This window comes from Coenobita brevimanus, chromosome 107, assembly GCF_032717465.1.
Source record: "Coenobita brevimanus isolate Jiangsu-jjx chromosome 107, ASM3271746v2, whole genome shotgun sequence".
Lineage (NCBI taxonomy): Eukaryota > Metazoa > Arthropoda > Malacostraca > Decapoda > Coenobitidae > Coenobita > Coenobita brevimanus.
The window spans coordinates 5,749,430-5,775,252 of record NC_137060.1 but is presented as its reverse complement, the minus strand read 5'-3'; the positions used below and the strand labels follow the sequence as shown (position 1 = coordinate 5,775,252).

General features: G+C 41.8%; 1 protein-coding gene across 1 annotated transcript in view; it reads left to right on the top strand.

Annotated features, from left to right (window-relative positions):
• Positions 1 to 25,823, top strand: part of Ufl1 (UFM1 specific ligase 1) — a 130,788-nt gene that overhangs the window by 55,195 nt on the left and 49,770 nt on the right. Inside the window, exons 4-6 of the mRNA XM_080285588.1 lie at positions 1,429 to 1,618; positions 17,225 to 17,374; positions 21,236 to 21,411. Of these exons, the coding sequence (XP_080141714.1) occupies positions 1,429 to 1,618; positions 17,225 to 17,374; positions 21,236 to 21,411 (516 nt within the window). The remainder of the gene's footprint in view (positions 1 to 1,428; positions 1,619 to 17,224; positions 17,375 to 21,235; positions 21,412 to 25,823) is intronic.

Here is a 25,823-nt window from a genome sequence, read left to right as displayed (position 1 = left end):
AGGTACATGAAGCACATGGATGCCATTGGGGAGGCTGGGATTGACGTGTAACAGCGTGGTCAACATCTGGGCATGAAGGGGTTAATTTACTTTCATTGTAAATAACTAATCACAGTACCTTGATAGTTGTCACAGGATAAAGCTATGACTTCAGTGCATCTCTTGTCATATAGAAATACTGTAGGTTTGTAGTGCTTGCTAATTGTTGTTGTCCCCTGTTCCTGTCTGTGGTACCTTTGAGTGCAGTATGCTGTATGTGATAGTGTAAGTTTACAAGTGTTAGTGGATGTATAAATGTGAATGGAAACTGCCAAATCCCACATTTCCCCCCTTTGGAGGAAAGGGGCCTGAGGCAAGACTGCTCTATTCCAGAACATTTGAAGGTAGGAGAGTAACCTTACATTGTAAAAGAAAAAAACTCTTATTCAGTAGTGAATGAAGAGAGACTGGAATTGGTGAGAGAGTTCAAATACTCTGGTACAGTGATAGAAAAGATAGGAAAATGTGCAAAAGAAGTGGGAAGTAGTGACACAAGAAGGAGAGTAGCTGATGTTATGAAGGCCTTGATAAGAAACAGAGGCTTGAGTGTTGCAGCTGCATGAGGCTTACATGAAGGAGTGTTATTGCCAGCTTTAACATACAGATGTGAGACTATGGTGTGGCATGAAAATGAAAAGTCAGGAGTAAGAGCAGTGGAGATGAGACTGCCGAGGAATGTATGTGGAGTACAGAGAGTGGATAGGATACAGAATAATGTGATTCATGAAAGGTGTGGAGTGAGGAAGTCTGTGGACACCAGAATTGAAGAGAGTGTACGAAGATGGTATGGTTATGTGGAGAAAATGGATGACAATAGAGTGGTGAAAAAAGTATATCTGAGCAAATTTGAAGGAGGGAGGAGGCAAGGTTGACCAAGTAGAAGGTGGAGGGATATGATGGATGAGTGTATGAGGAAGAGAGGAATGGAAGTCAGTGAGGCTAAGGGACTGACAGGAGACTGAGCTGGCTGAATGAATTTTGTGCGGAGAAATGCATGACCAGGGATTTGACACCCCTTTTTAATGTAACTGCTCTCTGATTGGCTCAATCAGATAGGTAAATGTGAACCTACAGAATGTGGTGAAATTTTTTGTGGTCTGTCTGATGGAGCCAGGATTTTGAGGGCCTGAATGATGAGTGAATGGAAGCGTGGCCCATTGAATTGGGCAGACTTTGGCTTTATCTGGATGTTGTCACTCCTCACCCTGCCTTAGGGTGGGAAAGGAGGTCTGGATGATGATGATGATGATGAAACTTTGAAAGGTTTTTCAGCCCATGAATATTACAATTACACTATTTATTTATTAATTAATTTTTTTATGAAGGAATGTTGCCATTCACCATATTTTCTCAGTGACATTAATAGTAATGCTCAATGTGTTTGTCCAGGTGGTAGTGGAGAGGCTTGGTGGGATCATCCAGGGTCAGCAGGACACCAGTAATCCTAACATCATCTACACAGAGGGGTTCGTTGCCCGCCACCAGGCACATGTGAGGGGCGTCCTCACAGCCATCACCAGACCAGCTCCTGTGGCTGCCATCATTGCACAGTACCAGTTCCAGGATAGGCTCTTTTACAGTGAGTCTTTGCTAGAAGTGTTCATGGCACCAAATATAAGAGAATTTGTGTGTGTGTGTGTGTGTGTGTGTGTGTGTGTGTGTGTGTGTGTGTGTGTGTGTGTGTGTGTGTGTGTGTTTGTATATATTTACCTAATTGTATTTACCTAATTGTGATATACAGGAAATGAGCTATGCTCGTGGGGTCCCGTCTCTGTTTCTTAACCCTCTCGCGCACGATAAGTTTCAGTAAGTTTTCCGGCGCACGACTTTATCTGCGAAGCTGCCCGGCCCGGCTGCCCGCGCTCAGCAAATAACACGTATTCTCTTCTTATTTTCTCCACCCAAACATCAATATACTGCTATGAAACCTATATCATCTTGTTCGTTGATGTTTGTTCTAGCTGATAAGCACCACAAAAAAACAGGAAAACCCAAATAAACATTTCTCTACATCACGTTCACTTCCCAACATCACCATTCGAATGTTTTCCATCGTACAGGAAAATGTTATTAGAAGTTTTTATAGAGAATTTCTTCAGCTTTCTAAAGAGACAAATCTTGTTGTGATATGAATTGAAGTTTTCGAGAAAATAGCCAAAAATTGAAAGCCATTTTTTGAAAAAAATCAAGGAACTGTAACAGAAATTATCTCACACATGTTATGTTTTTATTCCATAATATTATGCGGAATTTCACCAGCTTTCTAATGAGCAACTTTTGGTTTCGATACGCCTCATAGTTTTCAAGTAAATCGCCAAAAAAGACTGGGAACTCACGTCTGTACGTCACCTTCGTCATGCGCACATAGCATATGCAATATTCCCGCCTACGTAACAACGATTTCTTATCATAGATATTACATTGTTATGTCTTGTACATACGTAGAATTTTCTGCTCTTTATCATGGTTCTTACAGGAAATCGATACGCCCAATAGTTTTTGAGTAATTGGCTGACAAAGTGAGATTACTCCTCTGAGTGCTTCCGAGTTTACCGCTAGCGAGGAAAAAAACCAAGGCTGTTTCCCCAACTTTTCCAACAGAAAATGCTCCCAAAGGCTTATATTCTGCAACTGAACATACGTAGATTTTACGCTCTTTATCATGGTTCTTACAGGAAGTCGATACGCCCAATAGTTTTCAAGTAATTGGCTGACAAAGTGAAATTACTCCTCCGAGTGCTTCCGAGTTTACCGCTAGCGAGGGAAAAAAAAAATGTTTTCTCCCCCTTTGCATAAAGACTATGCTCCCATTTTTTTTTTTTTTTTTTTTACAGACTGTAAAATTTTCCAAGTTTTTTTTTTATGGTTGTAACCTTCTACACATGAACACTACTTTTTCCATGTTACTGCTAATGAAGCTTTACTTTCTGTCATATGTGTAATATATAGGAGAAGACGGTTATTTGCCTGAAAATTGTAGGGGTAATGATAATAGGTCAATATATATATCAACAAAATTTGGAGAACTCACTTCCTCCAGGGGTGTTGATGGAGTTGTAGGACCTTGTGGGATTGGAAGATGAGGAGGTATGTAGTGTGTGTGTGTGTTCTTACCTACATAATTCTTACCTAATTGTATCTTTACAGGAATGAGTCAAGCTCGTACTGTCCCGTGTCTTAAACCATATTTATCGTACATATCCTTAAATTTGTGACTTGTTTTGGCACACACTATTTGATTCGGTAGTGCATTCTATTGATCAATTGCTCTGTTTGGGAAGCTGAATTTCCTTACGTCTTTATCACCTCTCTTCTTATGCAGTTTTTTGCAGTGTCCTCTTGCTGATGCTTCTCCATATGTTAAGTAATTATTTATGTCTGTTTTCTCCTTCCCTGATATGCACTTATATAGCATTATCATGTCACCTCTTTTCCTTCTCTCCTGTAGTGTTGGTAGATTCAGTTTATTTAGTCTTTCTTTGTAGCTTAGGTCCCTTAAGCTTGTTATCCATCTTGTAGCGACCCTTTGAACTTTTTCAATCTTGTCTATGTGTTTTTTGAGATGAGGACTCCAGACTACTGATGTATATTCCAGAGTTGGTCTAATGAATGATGTTATTGTCCTTCTTAGCATGTCTTCATTTATGTATGTGAATGCTATTCTCATATTTTGCAAGCAGTGTATACATGGTCCGTACCTTCTCGCTGATGTGGTCAGCCAGAGATAGTCTGTTATTGATAATCACACCTAGGTCCTTCTCTCTTTTTGATGTGTATAGGGTTTTATTTCCTAACTTATAATCCCAATCAGGTCTTTTTCCACTTTTACCAAACTTGATTACATGACACTTGTCCACACTGAATTCCATTTGCCATGTATTACTCCATTCATGAAGTTTATTTAATTCTTCTTGTAGCTCTTTCCAAGAGTCTGTGTAAGTAATTCTCCTATGTATTTTTGCATCATCTGCAAACATATTCAGATAGCTCTCATTTCCAGTGTTACTGTTTATATCATTTATATACAATAAGAACATGATTGGTGCCAGCACTGAACCCTGTGGTACTCCACTAGTCACTTCTTTCCATGATGAGTAGTTTCCTCATAGTACTGTTCTCATTTCTCTTTTTATGAGAAAATCTTGCATCCAACAAAACAGTTTGCCTCGAATTCCTCCTTGATGGTACAGTTTCCATAAAAGTCTTTGGTGTGGTACTGTGTCAAAAGCTTTCTTGAAATCTAAATAGATACTGTCCACCCATCCTTCTCTTTTCTGTATTGTGTTTGTTACTCTGTCATAGTAGCTCAATAGATTAGTAACACATGATTTTCCTTTTCTGAAACCAAACTGTCTTTCTGTTATCATACTGTGTTCTTCTAGATGATTTACCCAAGCTTTTCTTATAAGCTTTTCTAATACCTTGCTTACAACACTGGTCAGTGATACTGGTCGGTAGTTGAGTGGATTTTGTCTATTTCCTTTCTTGAATAAGGTGACAACATTTGCTTTCTTCCAAATATCAGGTAGTTTACCTTGACTCAAGGATTTCTTGAAAATGAAAACTAATGGTTTACTTAACTCCTTTGCACATTCTCGTAGTACCCAACATGAAATTTCATCAGGACCACTTGCTTTTCCTCTGTCTAATTTACTTAACTCCTCTTGTATTACTTTTTCTGCTATTTGTATATCTGGTAGTATGTGTGGACATGCATGTTCCACATAGTCCCTCTCAAATTTTTTTCCTTCTGTAAAAACTAATTGGAAATTCTTATTTAGTGCGTCACAAATATTTTTCTCTTGCGTATAAGTGAGTCCCTCGTCCATAATGGATTGTATTATATCTTTTACTTTGGTTTTGCTTCTGATGTAGCTGTAAAACAGCTTTGGTTGATCACTACTTTTATTTATTATATCCTCCTCAAACTGTTTTGGGGCTTCCCTCCTTATTCTTGTATAATCGTTTCTTGCCTGTTTGTAATTATTATACGCCCTTTCACTATTGTGTCTTCTGTATCTATTCCACAACAAATCTCTTCTTTCTTTTGATTTTTTACATTCTGTATTGAACCATTTCTGTATTTTCTTATCTGCTTCTTTGTGCTGTGGGATGTACTTCTGGACTCCTATTTCATAAATTTCACAGAATTTTTTATATACAGCATTTAAATCTTGTCCTCTAAGCTCATTTTCCCAATCAACTTCTAAGAAATACTTCTTTAGGTCTTGATAATTTCCCTTTTTATAGTTTAGGCTCTTTTTGTAACTTTCATTGCTGTTAACTATGTCATATGCTATCCTGAAGTTGTAATTTAGTACTGCCTGATCGCTTTTGCTGAGCGGAGGGTGATATATTAAACTGTCAATATCATTTTCTTGCCTAGTAAATATTAGATCTAGCACTGAAGGTACATCGAGTCCTCTTTTTCTGGTGGTTTCCCTCACATGTTGTGTTTGGAAAAACTCTTGCAGGAGATCCAGGAGCTTTTGGTCCCAACAGCTTTCTTGGCTAATTATATCTAGAGTATTCCAATTTATATTTGTATTAAAATCTCCAGTTAGTATAATTCATTCCGATTTCTCTTCCATTTTATGTAGTAATGATCTTAAACTCTGAATTGTACTCTATACCTGGTCCTCATATTCTTCTCTTTCCCATGTGTTTGATCTGGTTGGCATGTACAAATTGGCTACAATTACTTTCCCTTCAGATGTGTTGATCCTACTGCAATCAGTTCTACTTGTGATGGTATATCTAGGTTTATTTCAGTGACTCTTAGATTTTTCTTAGTTAATTCCTCCTCCTTTTTTTAAATTTGTCTCGTCTCCATATATTGTATTCCTCTAAGTTTAGTATGTCATTGGATATCCTTGGTGTTAATTTTGTTTCAGTTAGGCATATTATTTGTGGTTCATTTTCTCTGACATAATCATTCATCTCTTGTAATTTAGATACCATTCCATCCACATTTGAGTACGTCAACTTTATCATCTTGTTTATATACTTGTCATGACATGGTTTTACTACCTTCCTCCTTTTTATTCCATCCTGTTTGTGTACCACTTTCGTACCTGCAATCCTATTACTTTGTAAAAAAATTTCTTCTTCTCCTCTTCTGATCTTCCCTCATTTTTTGTTTTTGCTTCTTCCCTTTTCTCTTTCAGTAATTCCAGTTCCTCTTGTGTTAGGCATCTTTTTATCCATACATTTTTGAACTCCTCTTTTTCCATAAGATTCTTTGCATTTTTAGTATCTCTTCCACAGTGTTTACACTCTGGAAAGTCACCTTTAGAGGTCTTGTCTTGCTTTTCTCATATTTCCCTAACCTTTTGTGTTCCTCTATGTCTTTACTACAGATTTCCTCTGATACTTCTTTCAGTAAGCTCATTACATTTGCCATCTCCTTTTTGTCTCTTGTGATCTTGTTTTTTACTTCTTCCTCTTCTATACCAGTGATTACTATAGATTTGTTTATATCTACTGAATCTCTGACTAACTTTGGATTGTTTTGGATTATTCCTTTCACTTCCTTTTTAATGCTTTTTTCATCCACCCTTGTTTCTAAGTCTTTCTTTACTTTCACCATTTCAGCATACAGTACGTGGTTTCCACATCATTTTTGTAGCTTTGCACAGCTTCATTCACCTGTGTTATCTTCTCAATATCACTGCTCTGGTCAATTAGACTGCTTACTTGCCTAATTGTCTCTGTGTCATTTTTGAACTCTTCCATAACACTCTCGTGATTAACTACTGTACTTGCCATTTCACTCATTTTCTTCCTAAGTGTACTCAGTTCCACTGTTAGTTCACTGATGGTTGTGTCTTTCTTGTTGGCCTCCCTTCCTAGTTTTTCTATGTCTTCCTTTTGCAAGTGCATCTGCTTCTTTATTTCATCAATTTCATTTTTGAAAGCCATTTCTAGTTTGTGTACACGTTCAACCAGTCTATTGTGGGTCTCCACTTCAACCAGTTCTTGGTAGAAATCATCATCTTGCTTTCTACCTTTATCCCTTTTCTTTTCCAAATTTGCTTTACTAAAGTATGTGTCCATTTTGCAATACTAAAAGCACAGAGTACATGTACTTACATTCCCCATGCAGCTGTAGTCTAAACAAACCTCAGCTGACTGAGCGCATTCTTTCGCCTCTTGGTTCTCTTTTCTGTTTGAACAAGTCTTGTTTAAACTTCTTCTTATTTTTTTTTCTTTTAATAATGAAAAATCAATTAGTCTAGCCTGGTACAGAGCTTGACTCATATAAAGATACTAATTCAGGTAATGCCACTGGCCGTGCTTGTTCAGTACGGAATGCCGACGTCGCACGTCTGCTACCTCTGACTCCCACTGTGTGTGTGTGTGTGTGTGTGTGTGTGTGTGTGTGTGTAAGTGTGGTAGTGTGTGTGTGAGTGTCTGTGTTAGTGTGTGTGTGTAAGTGTGTTAGTGTATGTGTGAGTGTGTGTGTGTGTCTGTGTTAGTGTGTGTGTAAGTGTGGTAGTGTGTGTGTGTGTGTGTGTGTGAGTGTTTGTGTTAGTGTGTGTGTGTTTTAGTGTGTGTGTGTGTGTGTGTGTGTGTGTGTGTGTGTGTGTGTGTGTGTAAGTGTGGTAGTGTGTGTGTGAGTGTGTGTGTGAGTGTCTGTGTTAGTGTGTGTGTAAGTGTGTTAGTGTATGTGTGAGTGTGTGTGTGTGTCTGTGTTAGTGTGTGTGGTAGTGTGTGTGTGAGTGTGTGTGTGAGTGTTTGTGTGAGTGTGTGTGTGTTTTAGTGTGTGTGTGTGTGTGTGTGTGTGTGTGTGTGTGTGTGTGTGTGTGTGTGTGTGTACACTGGACTAGGGAATACTTCGCTTGGCATGGAACTGTTCGAAGCAATCACCCATGCACAGTGCCACATCACAAACAGGACACATGTGACTTGTGTCCCTCCTCATCTTCGCCAGGGAACACAGGGTGCACCGCAGCCTCCTCCGGTTGGGGATCCTCTTCCGTCGGTGGCCCTGTGTCGTATCCAGCCGCACTCTGTCATCGATGTAACGACGACACTTGGCTGGCTGTCTTCCTGGCATTCCGCAGTCCTGTTGTCCTGGAGGTGCAGCTGCAGGCCCGGGCATGGCAGCGGCAACAAGTTCTCCCGACGGACCAGGAACCGATGAAGGTTCTCTCAGCACCTGTGCTGGTCTTGCAGGCGATGATGGTGCTGACTCCTGTCCTGGCCCTCCTCCTGGAGATGGTGGTATTGGTGCAGGAGCCGGTGGTGATGGCACCTGTGCTGGCGCTGCAGCAGGTGCCACAGGTGCTGGATGTCCTGCTGGCCGTCAGTTTGGAAGGTCAGGGGCATGGTGGATGATGTGCCCTGATGCAGGCCACTCTGCTTCATCAAAATAGAGGAGCTTTTCCACTATCTCCTCCACGAATTCGAGCAGACTGACTGACCCGCGTGAGCACTTCTTGTACAGGGCGAACGCGTTGAAAATGGCCATGTGAATGAAGTAGAAGGTGATCTTCTTGGTCCGTTTCACGGTCCGCCGCTGGATGGGGTAGTATTGGACCATCTGGTTGAAGTGGTCCACCCCACCCATGTGTCGATTATAGTCATCCACCATGACGGGCTTGTCCACGGTCTTCTGGACATAGGTTGTCCTCCCGTCAGGAGCCCTGGTCTTCTTTCAAACCTGCTTTGGAAGGTGGAGACCACATTGACAATGCGCTTGTCCCTCCACAGCAACACCATCACGTTGTTTTTGTGCATCGCTGTCATGCCCCCCACTGGCAGGTTCGTGGTCCTGGCGATGTCCTGCAGCTGCTTTGGTGCTCTTCTTGCCAGGCGTAGGGTCCCACACACATATGTTCCTGCACTGAAGAGGCGTTCACACAGGGATACAGAGTTATAATAGTTGTCCATGTAAACTCTGTATCCCTGATCCTTCAGCGGTTCTACGAGGCTCCACACGGTGGTATCCAGTGTCCTCTTCTGCTCCGTATACACCTCGAAATTCCAGATGTAACCCGAGGAAGCCTCAGCCAGGATATACAGCTTGATAGAATACTTTGAGGGCTTCATTGAGTTGTACACGCGGAAGCTTAGGCGCCCCTTCCACGGCAGTGAGCCCTCATCCAGGCTGAGGTGTTCCTCGGGGAAGTAGGTGTTCTGGAACCACTGAAGAAGGTACTGCATCACCGTGCGAACCCTGATGAGCGGTCTTCATTGTCCTGGGGTATCGCAAGCGAACTGAATGCATGGAAGTGTTTCAGGATCACCCTGAAACGCCTTCCACTCATCACTTGCATAAAGAGAGGGTAGTTGTGGAGGCGGGATCTCATCCAGTAGTGCCGGATGCTTGGGAGATTCATAACCGTGCTGGACTCGAATCGTGCTGGACTAACGCGTGCTGGACGCGAGGGTACTGTATATGTATATATATATATATATGTGTGTGTGTGTGTGTGTGTGTGTGTATATATATATGTATATAAATAATATATAAATAGGTATATATATATATGTATACATGTATATATATAAGTGTATATATATATATATATATATATATATATATATATATATATATATATATATATATATATATATATATATATATATATATATATGTATATATCTATCTATCTATCTATATATATATATATATATATATATATATCTATCTATATATATATATATATATATATATATATATATAGACAGACACATTTTACCCTCCTTCCCCAAACATTCCCCCAACACATGATACAATATTTCCCACGAACACTCGTGGCACATATCATAAACATTTTAGATAAGAATCATAAATTTCAACAATTGTTTTTGAAAGGTACACTACCTGTCCACTGACATCCATGGTTGCCCAGCGTTGCAAGGTACAGTACCTGTTCAGTGACGACCCTCGTTCCGTGGCGTCGTTACCTTTCACAGCACACCTGCCACTAAGGTACCGCTCACCTACGCCACGCACCTAAACTAACACTCGCGGCACAGTTCACGTATATTTTACATAAAGTATAATTTATCACTAAATGTCTGACCAAGGTACAGTACCTGTTCAGTGATGTCCCTCATTCCTTGCCATCATTACCTTTCACAGTACAACTGCCGCTAAGGTACTGCTCACCTACGTCACGCACCTAAACTAACACTTGTGGCACAGTTCACGTATATTTTACATAAAGTATAATTTATCACAGAATGTCTGACCAAGGTACAGTACCTGTTCAATGACGTCCCTCGTTCCTTGGCATTGCTACCTTTCACAGCACACCTGCCGCTAAGGTACCACTCACCTACGCAATGCACCGTAATTTATGCCGTCATGAGGATATGTGGCACATTTCACTTACACTTGACACAATCTCATACACAAATACATAACTACCACCATGAATCCAATCTAACCTCCGCAATTACTCCCTTCCTTACTACGGTTCAACGTGACTGTGATGCAGCATCCTTCGCCGGGAGAGTACGAAGCAACTCTATTGTATTGGCACACACCACACTCCACGAACACCCGCAGCATGTTTGACGTATATTTCACACAATTCCATACACATTGTCATTATCAGAATCACAATAATTCCATCCCTAAACACCTCTAATTCTCCCTTCCCGACTATAAAAACTGTACGTGATGCCTGCCCCATTCCACACTATGGTTCATGGCGTCCACAATGCTAACTAGTTCCATATATTCACCAAGCCAGCCACAATACCTTTCACACAAAAAACAGTTTGGGTGTTGGCTTCATTATATATGTATTTGTATTCACGCCATAGGGCCTTGAGGAGGGCGAGAGGCGAAACCCCGCCACAGTGAACACGCATATCGCCAGTAAGCTTTACACCTGATAACGGATACAATTCCATTTCGTGACATATATCTATGTTCCATCGACAATATCACATCCAAATATGCTCAAAAATAATGCATTATCACACTGAGTCCATTGGGGCTTTGGCTCGGGCAGGAGGAGGAGAATTAGTAGGAGTTTAAAGGGACAGTACACACAATGCAACCTCACCGCCTGGCTGCTTGGAAGAGACTGAGGTTTCTCAGTCCGTGTTGGGCCCTGCCAGGCAGCTCAGTGTTGCCAATGCTCTACCATTGGAAAGCGCTACCATCGCTTAGACACGTCAAAATTTGACGCAAATCCGCCAGAAACTTAATTTTTGGCGAATTTTTTGGTGCTTATAAACGCGATTCGCGTGACTGAGCAAATTGAGAAAATCCACATGAAACGCGATTCGCGTGACTGTGCCTGAGAGGGTTAAGTCAAATTTTGCTTTAAACTCGTTTAAGTTTTTAGAGTGGATGATCTCTTTGTCCAGGCTATTCCACAAGTCTATACATCAGTAAGGAAAACTATATTTCTTAATGTCCATCAAGCAGCATCGCTTCTTCAGTTTCATTCTGTCCTCTTATTACTCTCTTATCCCATACAAACAGATCTTCTCTGTCAATTTTATCATGGTCCTGAACACTGCAATCATGTCGCCCCTCTTTCTCCTTTCCTCTAAGGAAGGCAAATCCAGCTTTTCCAGCCTCTCTCTGTACAGCAGATCTGCCGGACTGGGGACCATCTTGGTTGCTGTTCTTTGTATTCTCTCAATCTTGTTTATATCTTTCTTTTTGTGTGGGGACCACACTACTGCTGCATATTCTAACCTGGGGCGGATCATGGCCACTATCAATTTTTTCATCATCTCCTCATCCATATAATGAAATGCTACTCTTATGTTAGTCAGGAGTTTATACGTCTCTCTAACTAGCTTGTTAATATGTTTTTCAGGTGACGGACTATCCTAGACCAGCACTCCCAAATCTTTCTCTTCTCTCACTTTTGTGATTGGTTCATTACCCATCAAACAATTCAGTGATGGCCTCTTGGTATTTTTACCCATTTCCAATATTTTACATTTCTTTGCGTTGAATTTCATTTCCCACATCAGGCTCCAATCATGTATCCTGTCCAGATCCTCCTGCAGTATTTTACAATCCTCCTCAACCTCTACCTTCCTCAAGATCTTTGCATCATCAGCAAACAGACTTGCATAACTGTTCACTCCATCTACCATATCGTTTTCGTAAATCAGGAACATTACTGGCGCCAACACTGAGCTTTGTGGAACTCCACTTGTTACTTCCCTCCATCCAGACATCCTATCCTTTATTACTGTCCTCATTTGTCTGTCTCTCAAAAAGTCTCTCATCCATTCCAGGAGGTTTCCTTTCAGTCCTCCTATATGCTCTAGTTTCCAGATTAGGCTCTTATGGGGTACCTTGTCGAAGGCCTTCTCCAAATCTAAATACACACAATCCACCCAACTGTCTCTCTCCTGTAGCACGTCAATTGTTCCTGAGTAAAAGCTCAACAAGTTGGAAACACATGACCTTCCACTTCTGAATCCAAACTGACTTTCAGCCAAAATATTCATCTCTTCCAGATATTTTATCCATCTCTGTCTGGATTCTCTTGCACAATTTTGCGACCATGCTGGTTAGGAACACTGGTCTATAATTCAGGGGTTCTTCCCTGTTTCCTCCCTTATAAATTGGTACCACATTTGCCCTCTTCCATTCTTGATGCACTTTCCTCCCATCCAGAGAACACAATTAAACTGTGAATCTTATCCACCAGTTTTTTTTTTTTTTTTTTTATGCTAGGAAGAAGGAACCAAAGGCCATGAGCCCACAAAAACTGTTCCCTCCAAGAGAAGAAAAAATACAAGAGAGAGCCAAATTCAAGATCCGATCATTTCGAGATGCCTGGACACTGCGTGTGAAAGACTGGAGACCATAGGAAGCAGGAAATACAGACAGAGGGAGACAGTTCCAGAGTTTTCCTGTTGCATAAATGAAGGACTAGGGGTAACAGTTAACTCTTGCATTAGAGAGTTGGACAGAAAAGGGATGAGAGTTTGCTGCTCGGCGGGTGCTACGCGCCCATCGTAGAGGTGGAGGAATGCATGCAGACAGTTCAGAGGAGCAGCGACCATTGAAGTAGCGATAGAAAAGAGATAAAGATGCAACAGTGCGGCGAAGAGACAGAGGTTGAATGGAGCCAGTAAGAGGAGGAGAGTTAATGAGACGAAAAGCCTTTGACTCCAACCTGTTGAGAAGAGCTGTATGTGGAGAACCTCCCCACACATGCAAGTTGTACTCCACACAGGATCGGATAAAACCCTTGTATAGAGTCAACAGTTGTGCAGGGATAAAAAAAGGAACGGAGTTGGCATAGCACACCTAATCTCTTGGAAGCAGATTTTACAAGAGATGTAATATGATCTTTCCAAGATAAGTCTCGAGTGAATGAAACCCCATGCATGTTCAAGGATGATGGAGGAGTAAGCTGAGTATTATTAAACATTAGTGAGTACACCTGTGTAAGATTTTGTCGGGTTGATAGGTGTAAAAACTGAGTATTTGATGCATTAAAAAAAACAAGATTATTTTTACCCCAGTCAGAGATACAAGCTAAGTCAGACATTAGGTGTGCCATAGCCTCATCCCTTGTTTGTTGAAGTAAGAGCTGAGATGGACGTTGCGGGAACCGAATGGAAAGGTGAAGGATGGAATCATGAGCATACGAGTGGATAGGGTTAGATGTACAGCTTAGGTCATTGATGAATGAAAGGAAGAGAGTTGGTGATAGGACAGAGCCCTGAGGAACACCACTGTTGATAGATCTAGGTGAAGAACAATGGCTGTCTACAACAGCAGCTATAGAACGACCAGAAAGGAAGCTAGAGATGAAAGCACAGATTGAAGAATAGAAACCATAAGAGGGTAGTTTGGAAATTAAAGATTTGTGCCAGACTCGATCAAAAGCCTTTGAGATGTCAAGTGCAATGGCAAAGCTTTCGTCAAAGTCCCAAAAGGAGGATAATCAAGAGTCTGAAAGGTAGGTGAGAAGATCGCCAGTGGAGCGTCCCTGACGGAACCCATACTGACGATCAGAAAGAAGGTTGTGATAGGCAAGATGCTTTAAAATTTTTCTGTTAAGAATTAACTCAAAAACTTTTGTGGTACAGGATGTTAAAGCAATTGGACGATAGTTAGAGGGTTGGGAGTGGTCACCCTTCTTTGGGACTGGCAGAATGAGAGCAAACTTCCAGCAAGAAGGAAAGGTACAAGTAGATAGACAAAGACGAAAGAGTTTGCCTAGGCAGGGTGTAAGCACAGAAGCACAGTTCTTGAGAACAACAGAAGGGACTCCATCAGGCCCATATGCCTTGTTAGTATTGAGGCCTGTGATGGCAGAAAATATATCAACTGAAGAAATTTTAATGTCAACCATGAGGAAGTCAGAGGGGGAAAGCGAAGGAGGAATAGCACCGGAATCGTCTAAGGTGGAAATGGAGGAGAAAGTCTGTGAAGAGATCTGCTTTATCAATAGAAGAGATAGCTACAGAACCATCAGAGTAGAAAAGAGAGAGGAAGGATGATGAGGTAAAGTTGTCAGAAAGGTTTTTGGCAAGGTACGAGAAGGAGTGGGAGGAATTCGAGTTGGAGAGTTGAGAGCATTTAGCACGGATGAAATTATTTTTAGCAGAGCGAAGAACAGACTTAACATGATTTCGGGCAGAAACATAAGCAAGATGTGATTCAGGGGTGGGTTGGCTTTGGTACCTTTTATAGTCCCTCTCCTTGTTGTGGACAGCATTAGAACAAGCGTGATTAAACCAAGGCGATTTTGCATTAGTCAGAGGATATGAGAAAGGAATGTATGCTTCCATGCCTGAGAGAATAACCTCCATAATGTGCGAGGCACACTCAGATGGCTCCCGGCCATGGAAGCAATAATCATTCCAGGGAAAATCAAAGAAGTACTGTCTGAGGGCCTCCCAATCCGCAGCTCCAAAGTGCCACAGACGACGTTTCTTTGGAGGGTCCACAGGCCATACCGGATCGATAGGACAGGTTAAGGTGATAAGGTTGTGATTGGAGGAGCCCAACAGAGAGAAAAGATTAACAGTGTAAGCAGAAGAATTAGTTGTAAGGAAGAGGTGAAGTATGTTGGAGCTCTCTCCAAGGCGGTCAGGGATACGGGTAGGGTGCTGTACAAGCTGCTCTAGGTCATTAAGGATAGTAAAGATGTAGGCTTGTTCACCAGGTGGATCACTGAAAGGAGAGGAGAGCCAAAATTATAGATTTCAGAGACAGGAGAAATGGATAGAATGTGTTCCATCGTCGAAGTAAGATAGTCGAAGAATTTTTGATAGTCAGTAGAGTTAGGGGATAAGTAAACAGCGCAGGTATATTTAGTCAGAGAATGACAGGATAGCTGAAGCCGGAGTGTAGAGAATTCAGAAGAATCAAGTTCAGGAACACGAGAGCAAGATAAGTCGTTGCGTATATATACACAACAGCCACCTTTGGCTTTGAAATGAGTATAGAGAAAGTAGGAGGGTACAGAAAAGGGTTTGTTGTCAGGTGCCTCAGACAGCTGAGTCTCAGTTAGAAAGAGAAGGTGAGGTTTAGAGGAAGAGAGGTGGTGCTCAACAGAGCGAAAGTTAGAGGAAAGGACACGAATGTTGCAGAAATGAAGAAGAAGTGAATCAGGCAGTGGTTCCAGGCAGCTCAAGTCGTCACCGGGAGAGGGGCGGAAGGTGGAGGCATTTATGGTCTTCCCCCCTGGGGACTCCGAGGCTGGGTGTTCAGACACCATAATTTATTTTTGAATTTTGGAAAAGGAAGTGTAGTGTGTACTGTGCATGTAGTTTGGTGTAGATAGTTAGAGAAACTTGTATTGGAGAGCATGCTGGCCTACTCTCTTGTGTTACTGAGACACTGAGAAAGTTCAGCAAAGGGGGATGGTCAGGACCTAGTCCTGAGGGCTGATGAAACGGGAGCTCCTGCTCTCCCTGTCATCAGCTTTCCATCCACCTCGGGAGTACTGCCCTGCATCTTTTATCACTACATTTCTGGTCACTCCCTCCCCTTCCACAAACTCCTTTTCATTAGTGAAAGCCAATTGGAAACATTTGTTCATTATTTCAGCTGGTTTTGCCGCATCTTTATAGACCTCTCCTTCTACTTTCAGTTTGGTGATTCCTATTTGTTTCAGTTTGCCATTGACAAATCTGTAAAACAGTTTGTGTTCATCCTTACATTTGGCTGTTACACCTTTTTCAAAATTCCTTTCTTCCTCTCTAGGAATTCTTGTGTATTCATGTCTAGTTCTTTTATATTCTTCCTTTGTTCTGTTGTTACCTCTCTTTCTCCAGTTGTTCCACACTGTGTCTCTCTCTTTTTTTTTTTGCTATCATACACCTTCTATTAAACCACTCCTTTTTCCTGTTTTCTTTCCCCCTTACTCTTGGTACAAATTTTTCCACTCCCAAATTATAGAGGTCTAGAATGATATCCCACTTCCTCTGGATCTCTCTTGTTTCTCTGAATTTTCTTCAGTCCACATTTTCAAAAAAATTTTCTCAATCCTGTAAAATTTGCTTTCCCAAAGTTGTATCTACCCTCCCTGTAAAGCTCGTCTCTTGGCTCCATGTTCCCTATTATCATCTGGAACTCAATGACCACATGATCACTTTTTCCAATAGAACATAAATATTTCAAAGATTCTGTTACATCATTTTTTTTGGTAAACAGTAAGTCTAATCTTGCTGGTGTGTCATCACCTCAGAACTGTGTCTCTTTTTCGACCCATTGCATCGTCACATTGTTCATTGTTATATTTAACGATATAGTGCCCCACGAATCTTCGCTGCCTCCTGAGTCCCATTCCTCCCAGTTCACCTTTTATAATTAAAGTCACCCTTCAAAATTATATTGCTGCTTTTCTCAACTATTTTCTGTAAATAACTAGCCATGTCTGACAACACCTCCTGGTATTCATCATCATTCCATGCATGTGTGTGTGTGTGTGTGTGTGCGTGTGTGCGTGCTTGCATGCATGCGTGTGTGTGTACATGAGAGAAAGAGAGAGAGTGACTATGATATTATACAGTACAGTTCAGACTTACCAGCCGTACAGTACAAATTATTGGAAAGTTTTCTATACATTATTTGTGTGCCTACACGTTTCAGCTGATGAAACACAATGTTGCCAAGGGTCAGAGGATGGTGGATTGCAAAAAAAAGGCAGCTTCATCCTGCAGCCCACTAGGTTCACATTCAGATGAACACAGAGCCTCAAAAACATCTGTATCTTCCATTCTGCAGGTGTTGCAGAGAAGTTGATATCCAAGGGCCGGGTGTGTGGGGTGCTGACGGGCAACAGGCAGGCCCACGGAGCGTCGTACATCCCCAACATCCACTCACGCACCCAGAATGAATGGCTCGATAACTTCTTCAAGCAGAATGGATACTTGGGTCAGTGTGGATTTTTGGATCATTTTGAATTGGCTTTGGAGATTTCATAATGCCAGCCTTGGTGATTTAATCAGTACATTACAGCTCGGTATCCTCTTGTATGGCACTGAGCCAAACTGTGATAGTACTAAATGTATATGGCTATTGATGGTGGTGACCATCATCCACTCACTTGCTGTAGTGCTGCCTGTTTTCTCCTTCACCTTTATAATGTTGTTTTTCCTTGTCTGCCATCTTTTCTTCCTATTTCTCCCAGCCATCCTGTCACTTTTTGTTTTTTTTCTTTCCACTTCAGGTGGCTCGTCACTGAGTGACAGGCCTAATGGTTTTCCCTTAGCCTAGGAAACCATATATAGTACTGGGTGCTAACCATGTAACCAAATAACAGTGTGATGTGAAGCCTAATATGGTGCCCCTGTTAACTGGGCGAAGGAAGAGTCACAAATTCAGTGTCTATTCAGGAACCAAACCACCACACACTCCCCTCGCCCCACCGTGGCAAGCCACAAAGGAACATTGGTTTACAGCATGGGACAGCCCTGCAGAAGCAGTTGCTTGCCAGTGATTGATGGGTTTGTAAGGCCAGACATACTGGAGGTTATGCAACAACAACAAAGTATATAAGATTACTGTCAGTGTACATGAGTGAGATGAAGGAATGGAGTGGAGAAATATGTGACGAGGTAGGTTGTGAGTTGAAGGGAGGGCAGCTGCCTAATGGCAGAAAGCAGGGTGACATGTAGGGGATTTGTGTGTTGCTACCCCTTGTAAGATAATGGCATCTGGCTGTAGACAGACATAGAACATTAAATTGAATGAGGATGTGAATGAGCAATTTGGTGTTGCTATAGATGTACTGGAAAACATTATATTACCTTGAGATGACTTGGCCATGTAGAGAGAATGGACAGTAAGAGATTGTCTGTGAGAATGTGTGAGCGAGGGGAAGACCGAGGATTAGAGGGAGGGCGGTAATTATCACTACAGTAATGCATAGCTTCAGTAAAGAAAAGTTAATTTTTGGTCATCTTTTGCACACTTTGAGGGGATTCATGTGGGGGGGGGGTAATGGCACATTCCACTGGTTAATTTGACAGTGAGTATCATCATTTTGCAGTTAATTTCCAATAGCTCAGTGGGAAAGTAAACTACTTTTCCATAACACTGTGACTAGCATCATATTGTATTGTCCATCATCATCATAAATATCTCAGCATCATCATCATCATCATCATCATCATCATCATCATCATCATCATCATCATCCACAACTCTTCCCACGTAAGGATGGGGTGAGGTAAGGTCCGAAGAGCAGGAAAAAATCTGATAGAAGGAGATTTATGAAAAGTCAGCTGAGTGAAACAGGCCAAAGTTCATTCAGTCATGATTCAGGGTCCAGGAATTGTGACTTCAGCTCACAGGCCTAAACATTTACACTGATGCGTGTCATTTTACATGTCAGTCAGAATTAAGCCAACAACCATTACTGCTGGGAAACACAGAGGTGCAAAACCCTTGTCATAACTCCTCTGTACAACATCCTTCTAACCAGCACAATCCAGTATTAATCCTTTTTACAGTTCACAAGTTAAAGTAGACAGAGTTCATTTTGTTTAATTTATAAAGGCTCCAGTATGCTTGCATGCATTGGCCTAGGTCACCTAATGGCAGCTCTCCCTGCTGCTCAATCTCTGGCAGCCTCCTTATTAAATCCCTTAACCCTGATGCAATATCTATGGCCTCGTCCCAGGTCTTTTTCGGTTTGCCTCTTGCAACCCTTCCCCCATCATTCACAATTCTCAGTTTCTGCACGCACTTGTCATTCCCCATCCTCGCTACATGCCCAAACTATCAGTCTGCTTCTCCTCAAAACAGCAACAATACACTCCAGTCCCATCCTTCCTCTTAACTCTTCCATCATAAACCCAGCCCCCCCAGGTCTCACATTCAAGGATGCACTGCACATCCACCCAATCATTGTTATTTCTATACATTTGAACCTGCAAGTGTCCTCTCCCTCTACAGCCCAAGTCTCACAACCATACAGCATTACACTCCTTACACGTGCCATACACAAAGATCTCTTAGCATGGAGGAAGAGCCCTCTCAGTATCAGGAGAGGCCGCAGCTCCCTGAACTTCTTCTAACCACTCCTTACCCTGGTCACAGAGATAGCTCCAACCCCATCTCCATCACATAACATGTCTTCCAAGTAACAAAACTCTTCCACACACACAAAAGACTCACCAACAAGATCACTCCTGTCACGCCCGATAATCTCCGTATGCTCTCCCCGACACACTGCACACATGAAATTAGAATTATCTCGCAGTCTGCCGCTAATACCACTACATCTCTTATACACCCACTTATCACAGTATAATTTTGCTCCTTGGCTGGTTTTCACCCCATTGACCAAAATGTTAAGTACCATACAAACATTGATACAGAGTTGTAAGTATAATCAGTTTGTTTTCACCTGACAAAAATCTATAACCCCTTTCAGCAGAAATGATGGCCACGTACAATCAGATTGGAAAGGAAGTTTGGCTAGTAACCAGTGAGACTCATTCCTGCCTCATAAATAATGCTCATCAGATTTAATGCAACCACAAATTTGTGTTAATGATGTGAGAGTAACCAAGTTCCATCAGGTGAAAACAAGCTGACTATACTAATGGTAATATCAGTCAGTGGAATAAATGCAGGGTGTCCAGAAAGTTCAGTTAGGTTTACAAAAATCTGTTGCATGTAAACGTCCTAACATACTGAGATGCAGCATTTGTATGTGAAAGAGTAATTCTTGAAACTTTAAGAGTTACTCCTCCATAAGGAAAAAAGTGCCTTGAAACTTCAAAGAGTTTCTCCTCCATATGGAAAAACCACATTTCATTATGTTAAGTTGTTCATAAACACACAGGACTTTGTGGACAACCTGTGTAGCATGTACAAACATGTGCACAACAAATGTAAGTTTTTGGTAGAGTACAAAGAGTTGTAGGTTCAGAAAAGTCATTTCTATTCCTCGCTGTTATATGGTACGTTAAGAAAGTATGTTGATGAATACGTTGCTGTATCATTTGTAAATAAATGGTTAGTGGTATAGGTAATCATATTAACCAGATTTATTATAATGGAATACAAAACTTCAGGGGCGCACCCAGGAATATTTTTTTTTTGGGGGGGGGCCATAAAAATGAAAATTGTGGCCAGAAAAAAAAAAATCTAATGCAAGTCACTTTTATTTACTTCGTTTCTTACAAGGAAGGAAATTGCTGGGGGAGGCCATGGCCCCCTTGGCCCCCCCCCAGGTGTGCCCCTGCAAAACTTCAATTTTGAATCTACAGTAATTTCTCATTTAAAATTGTTCCATGTAAAGTTCTGTGATTAAATTGTTGATGAATTATGCATATCTTCAGTTTAAGTATCTGTCAGTTCATTATGAAGTTGTTTCAGAGTCAAAAATGAGCAAGTTCTGTCCTTAAAACTAGGGGTGGCAGCAAGATTTTATTGTGAGGGGGGGACCTGAAGTTTTGCTTGGAAAGTAGTATAATAGTATATACAGTGGTTTAATAAAAATGTATCTGGTGTTAAATAGTCAGCAAAACAACCACCGATCATTAGCTAACAGCTGAATGGGTAAAGGAAAATATAAATTAATTACAAAATAACTGCCTTTCTGTTCAGCTAATTCTTTAATAAAGAGATCATAGACCCCTCGGGTCTCTCTCCCTTGCCTGCACTCATGCTTTAAACCCTTTATTCATGAATGGTAAGCATGCCTAAAGCACTGTATCATTTTGCTTGCACACATCCTAGACTTTAGGTGATGACTGAGTTTATTTGGGCTTGCTGTGACAGAGTTTGAGGCACTGCGAGGTCTGAACATCAGTGATCCTGAAGGTTACGTTCGGCGACGCTTTAAGGACAAGGACTTGACCTACGTGGGAGGAGTGTGTGTTGGGCCTGGCCTCAGAGACCAGGTGGATGCTGCCATTGATGATGCTATTATCAGTGGATCTTGGGTTGATATTTATGTGAGTACTTTTTTTGTTTCTGGACTATTTTAGCCCTGCCACAGGCTAGTTTGGCCATTGCTCTTTTATTTTTTCTCTATGCTTGTTCAGCACAAACACACATAACAAAGAATGGTGACCCCTTCACTTTGCCCACCATCCACATTTTGTGGAGTTGTGGAGACTTATCTCAGACCTTAAAAAGGCTGAAGCTGTGGTGTCCATGGCTCTGTTGAATGCCTCACTCCCACATGTTCTTAAACCAACATACATTTTTATTACCATAAGTTGATGCTACTCTTCCAGTTTGCAATTTCTTCATTGCCCATTGCACACTCTATCTCACCACCCTGTCAAATATATATCTTCTCCAGTTCCACAAAGAGCCAAGTAGAGTTCACTGCTTTCTCTCAAGAACTTTTCTATATTTGCCAGACAATAATGATATCTGTTGTGACCCAGCCTGGCATAAAATTAAGTTGCATCTCATCAGTTTTCACTTTCTCTGAAATCAAATTCTCCCACACCCTCTCAGCAGCTTTCATCATCGGGTCTGACAACTTCTGACTCCCCATAGTCGCCAATGCTGTCCTTTCCCCTTATAGATATACAAAGTCACTGTCCAACCAGCCGTCTAGCACCAAGTATTCCCTCACAAGTTAGTTAGCTTCTGGCACTGATGCTCCTGGATGAAGGACCAGGCCTGATGTGCAGCTGTCCCTTTGCTTCCCCCTACTTCTCAGGAAGATGTTTGCTGCAACAGCATTACTTTCCTGCAGTCCACTGAGTTCACTTCCAGATGAGCCTGGGGCTGGAACTTTTACTGAACTCTTTACCTTAACTTAGCCTAAAATTGCCATTTGTCCATATTCTAATGCTGACTTGCATCAATAGATAAGCCCAAAATTATAATGCAGGTCACAAAGAAGAGCTCTGGAAACTGGGTAAAGCTGTAGCGGTGTCTTTATCTGATAGTGAGCTGCATGAAATAAGCTACGAACGGACAAAAATCTTGGCCAAGTAAAGGTGAAAGGACTATACTTTGTCTCGCTGGATTTAGTGACTTGAAAGTTAAAATCCTTACTCTCCCTAGATGCTTAAATTTAGCACCCTGAATTCAGTGACGTTCCTCTGTTTATTCTTATTATCTCCAGAGGATTACATTGTACTAAGCTTGGGAGAGACATTTTTGAAGAGCAAAAGCAAGATTTAGTCCTGAATAACCCCGTTACTATGCTAGTGGCCTCTTAAGTTTAATAATGAACAGGGGTCTGGTAACAGCAAGAGTAAATGTTGCTCTGTCATGGGAGTGAAGTGGTTAACCCTTTCAGTCTACTGATGTCTTTTTATTTTGTTCTCATTACCTCCGGATGATTTTCCTTACCTTTGGAGGGATGGCTAGTAGTAAAGACATTAGAATCAGACTCTATTAACCCCTGTAGCCATGAAAAGTTTCCAGTTGCCTGAATAAACCCATCTGAAGGTAGCAGGAATTTTTTAAAAATCATCATAGTGAAGTGGTTACTTATACACTAAATTCTCAATTATCCATTGTAATTCAGTCAAGCCCTACACCAAATATAGTGAAATTCTGGATATTGCATAATAAACCCCCCGCCCCCCCATCTGCTCAACATTCAGCTTCGAGCGGGATATTGTCTTACTATCCATCTAGACCCTCTATCATAAAAACTTTCCTATGAAAAAAAGATGAAAGCTAAGCATGAAATGCAATACAGTAGTGATACAGTACAGTATTACTGTTCAGTACAATCCCAGGTACCTATGAAGTTGGGGGAATTTATCTTCCTGGTTGCTTATTTTTCCTGGATACGTGATATATATTCGTATCTAATATACTATAGCATTAGCTGTGTGTGTGTGTGTGTGTGTGTGTGTGTGTGTGTGTGTGTGTGTGTTTTGGGCAGCCGAAACTACACATTCAAATCACACCAAAATTGGCACAAAAATCGTAAAATATTCTATGTATCTATCTATAGCCCGACGCCCTAATCCCGCAAAGGGTGGCCACAGACAAAACGCCTCCAAGTCACTCTGTCACACACCATTTGACTCCCCTCCCCCCAACTCACCCCCCCCTCCCTCATATACCTCTCAACTCCATCCCTCCACCTCATCCTCGGTCTACCCCTCCCTCTCCCTCCCTCCACCTCACCTACATACACCCTCTTAGTCAGTCTTTCATTCTCCATCCTCTCCACATGTCCAAACCACCTCAGTGTATTTCTCCTAATCTTTTCAACCACATCCACATCTACCCCACAACGTTCCTTCACTTCTTCATTCGTCAACCTGTCCCTCCATGTCACTCCACATGCTCCTCTCAAGTAACTCATTTCCACTGCTCTCAATCTTGACTTGTTCCCCTCTTGCAAGGTCCACGCCTCGCTTCCATACGTCAGGGTAGGGATCACAATACCATCATGCAGTGATTTCTTAACTTCCATACTCACCTCCCTATTTCTCATCACTGCTTTCAGTGTGCCAACAACCTTCCTTCCCTGCTGTACCCTTTCACGTACTTCATCCCCCAAAGTTCCATCCTTACTCATCACACTACCCAAGTACTTGAATGCACTCACATTCTCCATATCCTCACCATCCAACCTCACTGCACACTCTGTGACTTCATTCCTCTCAAACACCATAACTTTACTTTTGTTTACATTAACTTTCAGCTTCCTCCTCCTACACACTGTCCCAAATTCATTCACCAAACCTTGCAACTCCCATTCATCTTCACTCAACAATACTGTATCATCAGCAAACAGCAACACCGGAAGCTTCCAAATCTCACCCTCATTCATTAGGGCCAACCCCACATCCACTGCCCTACCTTGTACCTCCTTTACGACCCCATCCATATATATATTAAACAGCCATGGAGACATTACACACCCCTGTTTCAGTCCCACATTGAGATCAAAGAACTCACTCAGCTCACCATCCACTCGCACCGTAGCCCTAGCTCCCTCGTACATACTCTTCACAGCACTCAACAATTTGCGCCTCCACTCCATACATTCTTAATACCTTCCACATACCTTTCCTATCTATTCTGTCATAAGCTTTCTCCAAGTCCATGAAGGCAGCGTACACTTTCCTTCCCTTCTCTAGATACTTCTCCACTAAACATCTTAGAACAAATATCTGATCTACACACCCTTTTCCCTTCCTAAATCCCCCTTGTTCTTCTCCAACTAGCTCCTCTGTCATATGCCTAACCCTATCAATGAGTATTCTACCATATATTTTACCAGTCACACTAAGAAGGCAAATACCCCTATGGTTACCACATACTTCTCTCTCCCCTTTTCCTTTGTACAGAGGAACAATTATACCTGATTTCCAGTCCTCTGGAACCCTTCCCTCTTCCCAAGCCAATCTACACAACTTCCATATCCACTCCACAACAGTCTCACCCCCATACCTAAGCATTTCACCACACACTCCATCAATTCCTGGGGCCTTTCCCAGCTTAATCTTCTTCATCGCTTCCACTACTTCCGACCTACTGATCTCTTCCTCCCTCCTCTCATCTCTTCTTCTCCCAGCCATTCCCCAACCACTTATACTCACACTGGTCTCACTCTCTACATTCAACAAATCCTCAAAGTGCTCCTTCCATCTCCTCAATTTCTCTCTCTTCTCCACCAACAATCTATTATTCCTATCTTTCACTCCCCTACTATTTCCCCTTTCACACTGCCTTACTTTCTTTACCTCCTTCCAAAACAATTTCTTACTCTCCCTCCATTTCACACTCAGATTCCTCCCAAACTCTTCATCCACTTTCTTCTTACTCTCCTTCACCAGTCTCTTAACCTCCCTTCTCCTGCTCACATATACCTCTCTCTTCTCTCTCTCATCTTCTCCCCTACCTCTACTCGCCAACCATTCACCATATGCCTTCTTCTTTTGTTCCACAGCTCGTTTCACCTCATCATTCCACCATGCTGTCCCTTGCACACCCTTGCATCTCCTCCTCACTCCACAAACCGCCTCACACGCTGCGCTTATCTCTTCCGTGAATATCTTACATACGTCTTCCACCCCTTCCATCTGCTCTAGCTCATACCTTCCCAATCTTTCTTCCACTATGCTCTTATACTCTGTCCTCTTCTCACTATCTTGCAATTTCTCCACTCTTCTCACAGGAGCTGCTTCCTCCTGTCTTCCCCTTCGCCTCCTCAACCACTTTCTTTGCAGCTCTACCTTGGCCATCACTAAGTGATGGTCCGAGACTCCATTCCCCCACCCTCTCCACACCCTTGCATCCAACACTTGTCTTCTCATTCGCTCATCCACACACACGTAGTCTATCATTGGATTCGCTGATGTGAAAAAACTTGTTCTCATCATGATTGAAAAACTTTTACTATATTCAATGAGCGATCACATTTTGACCAAAA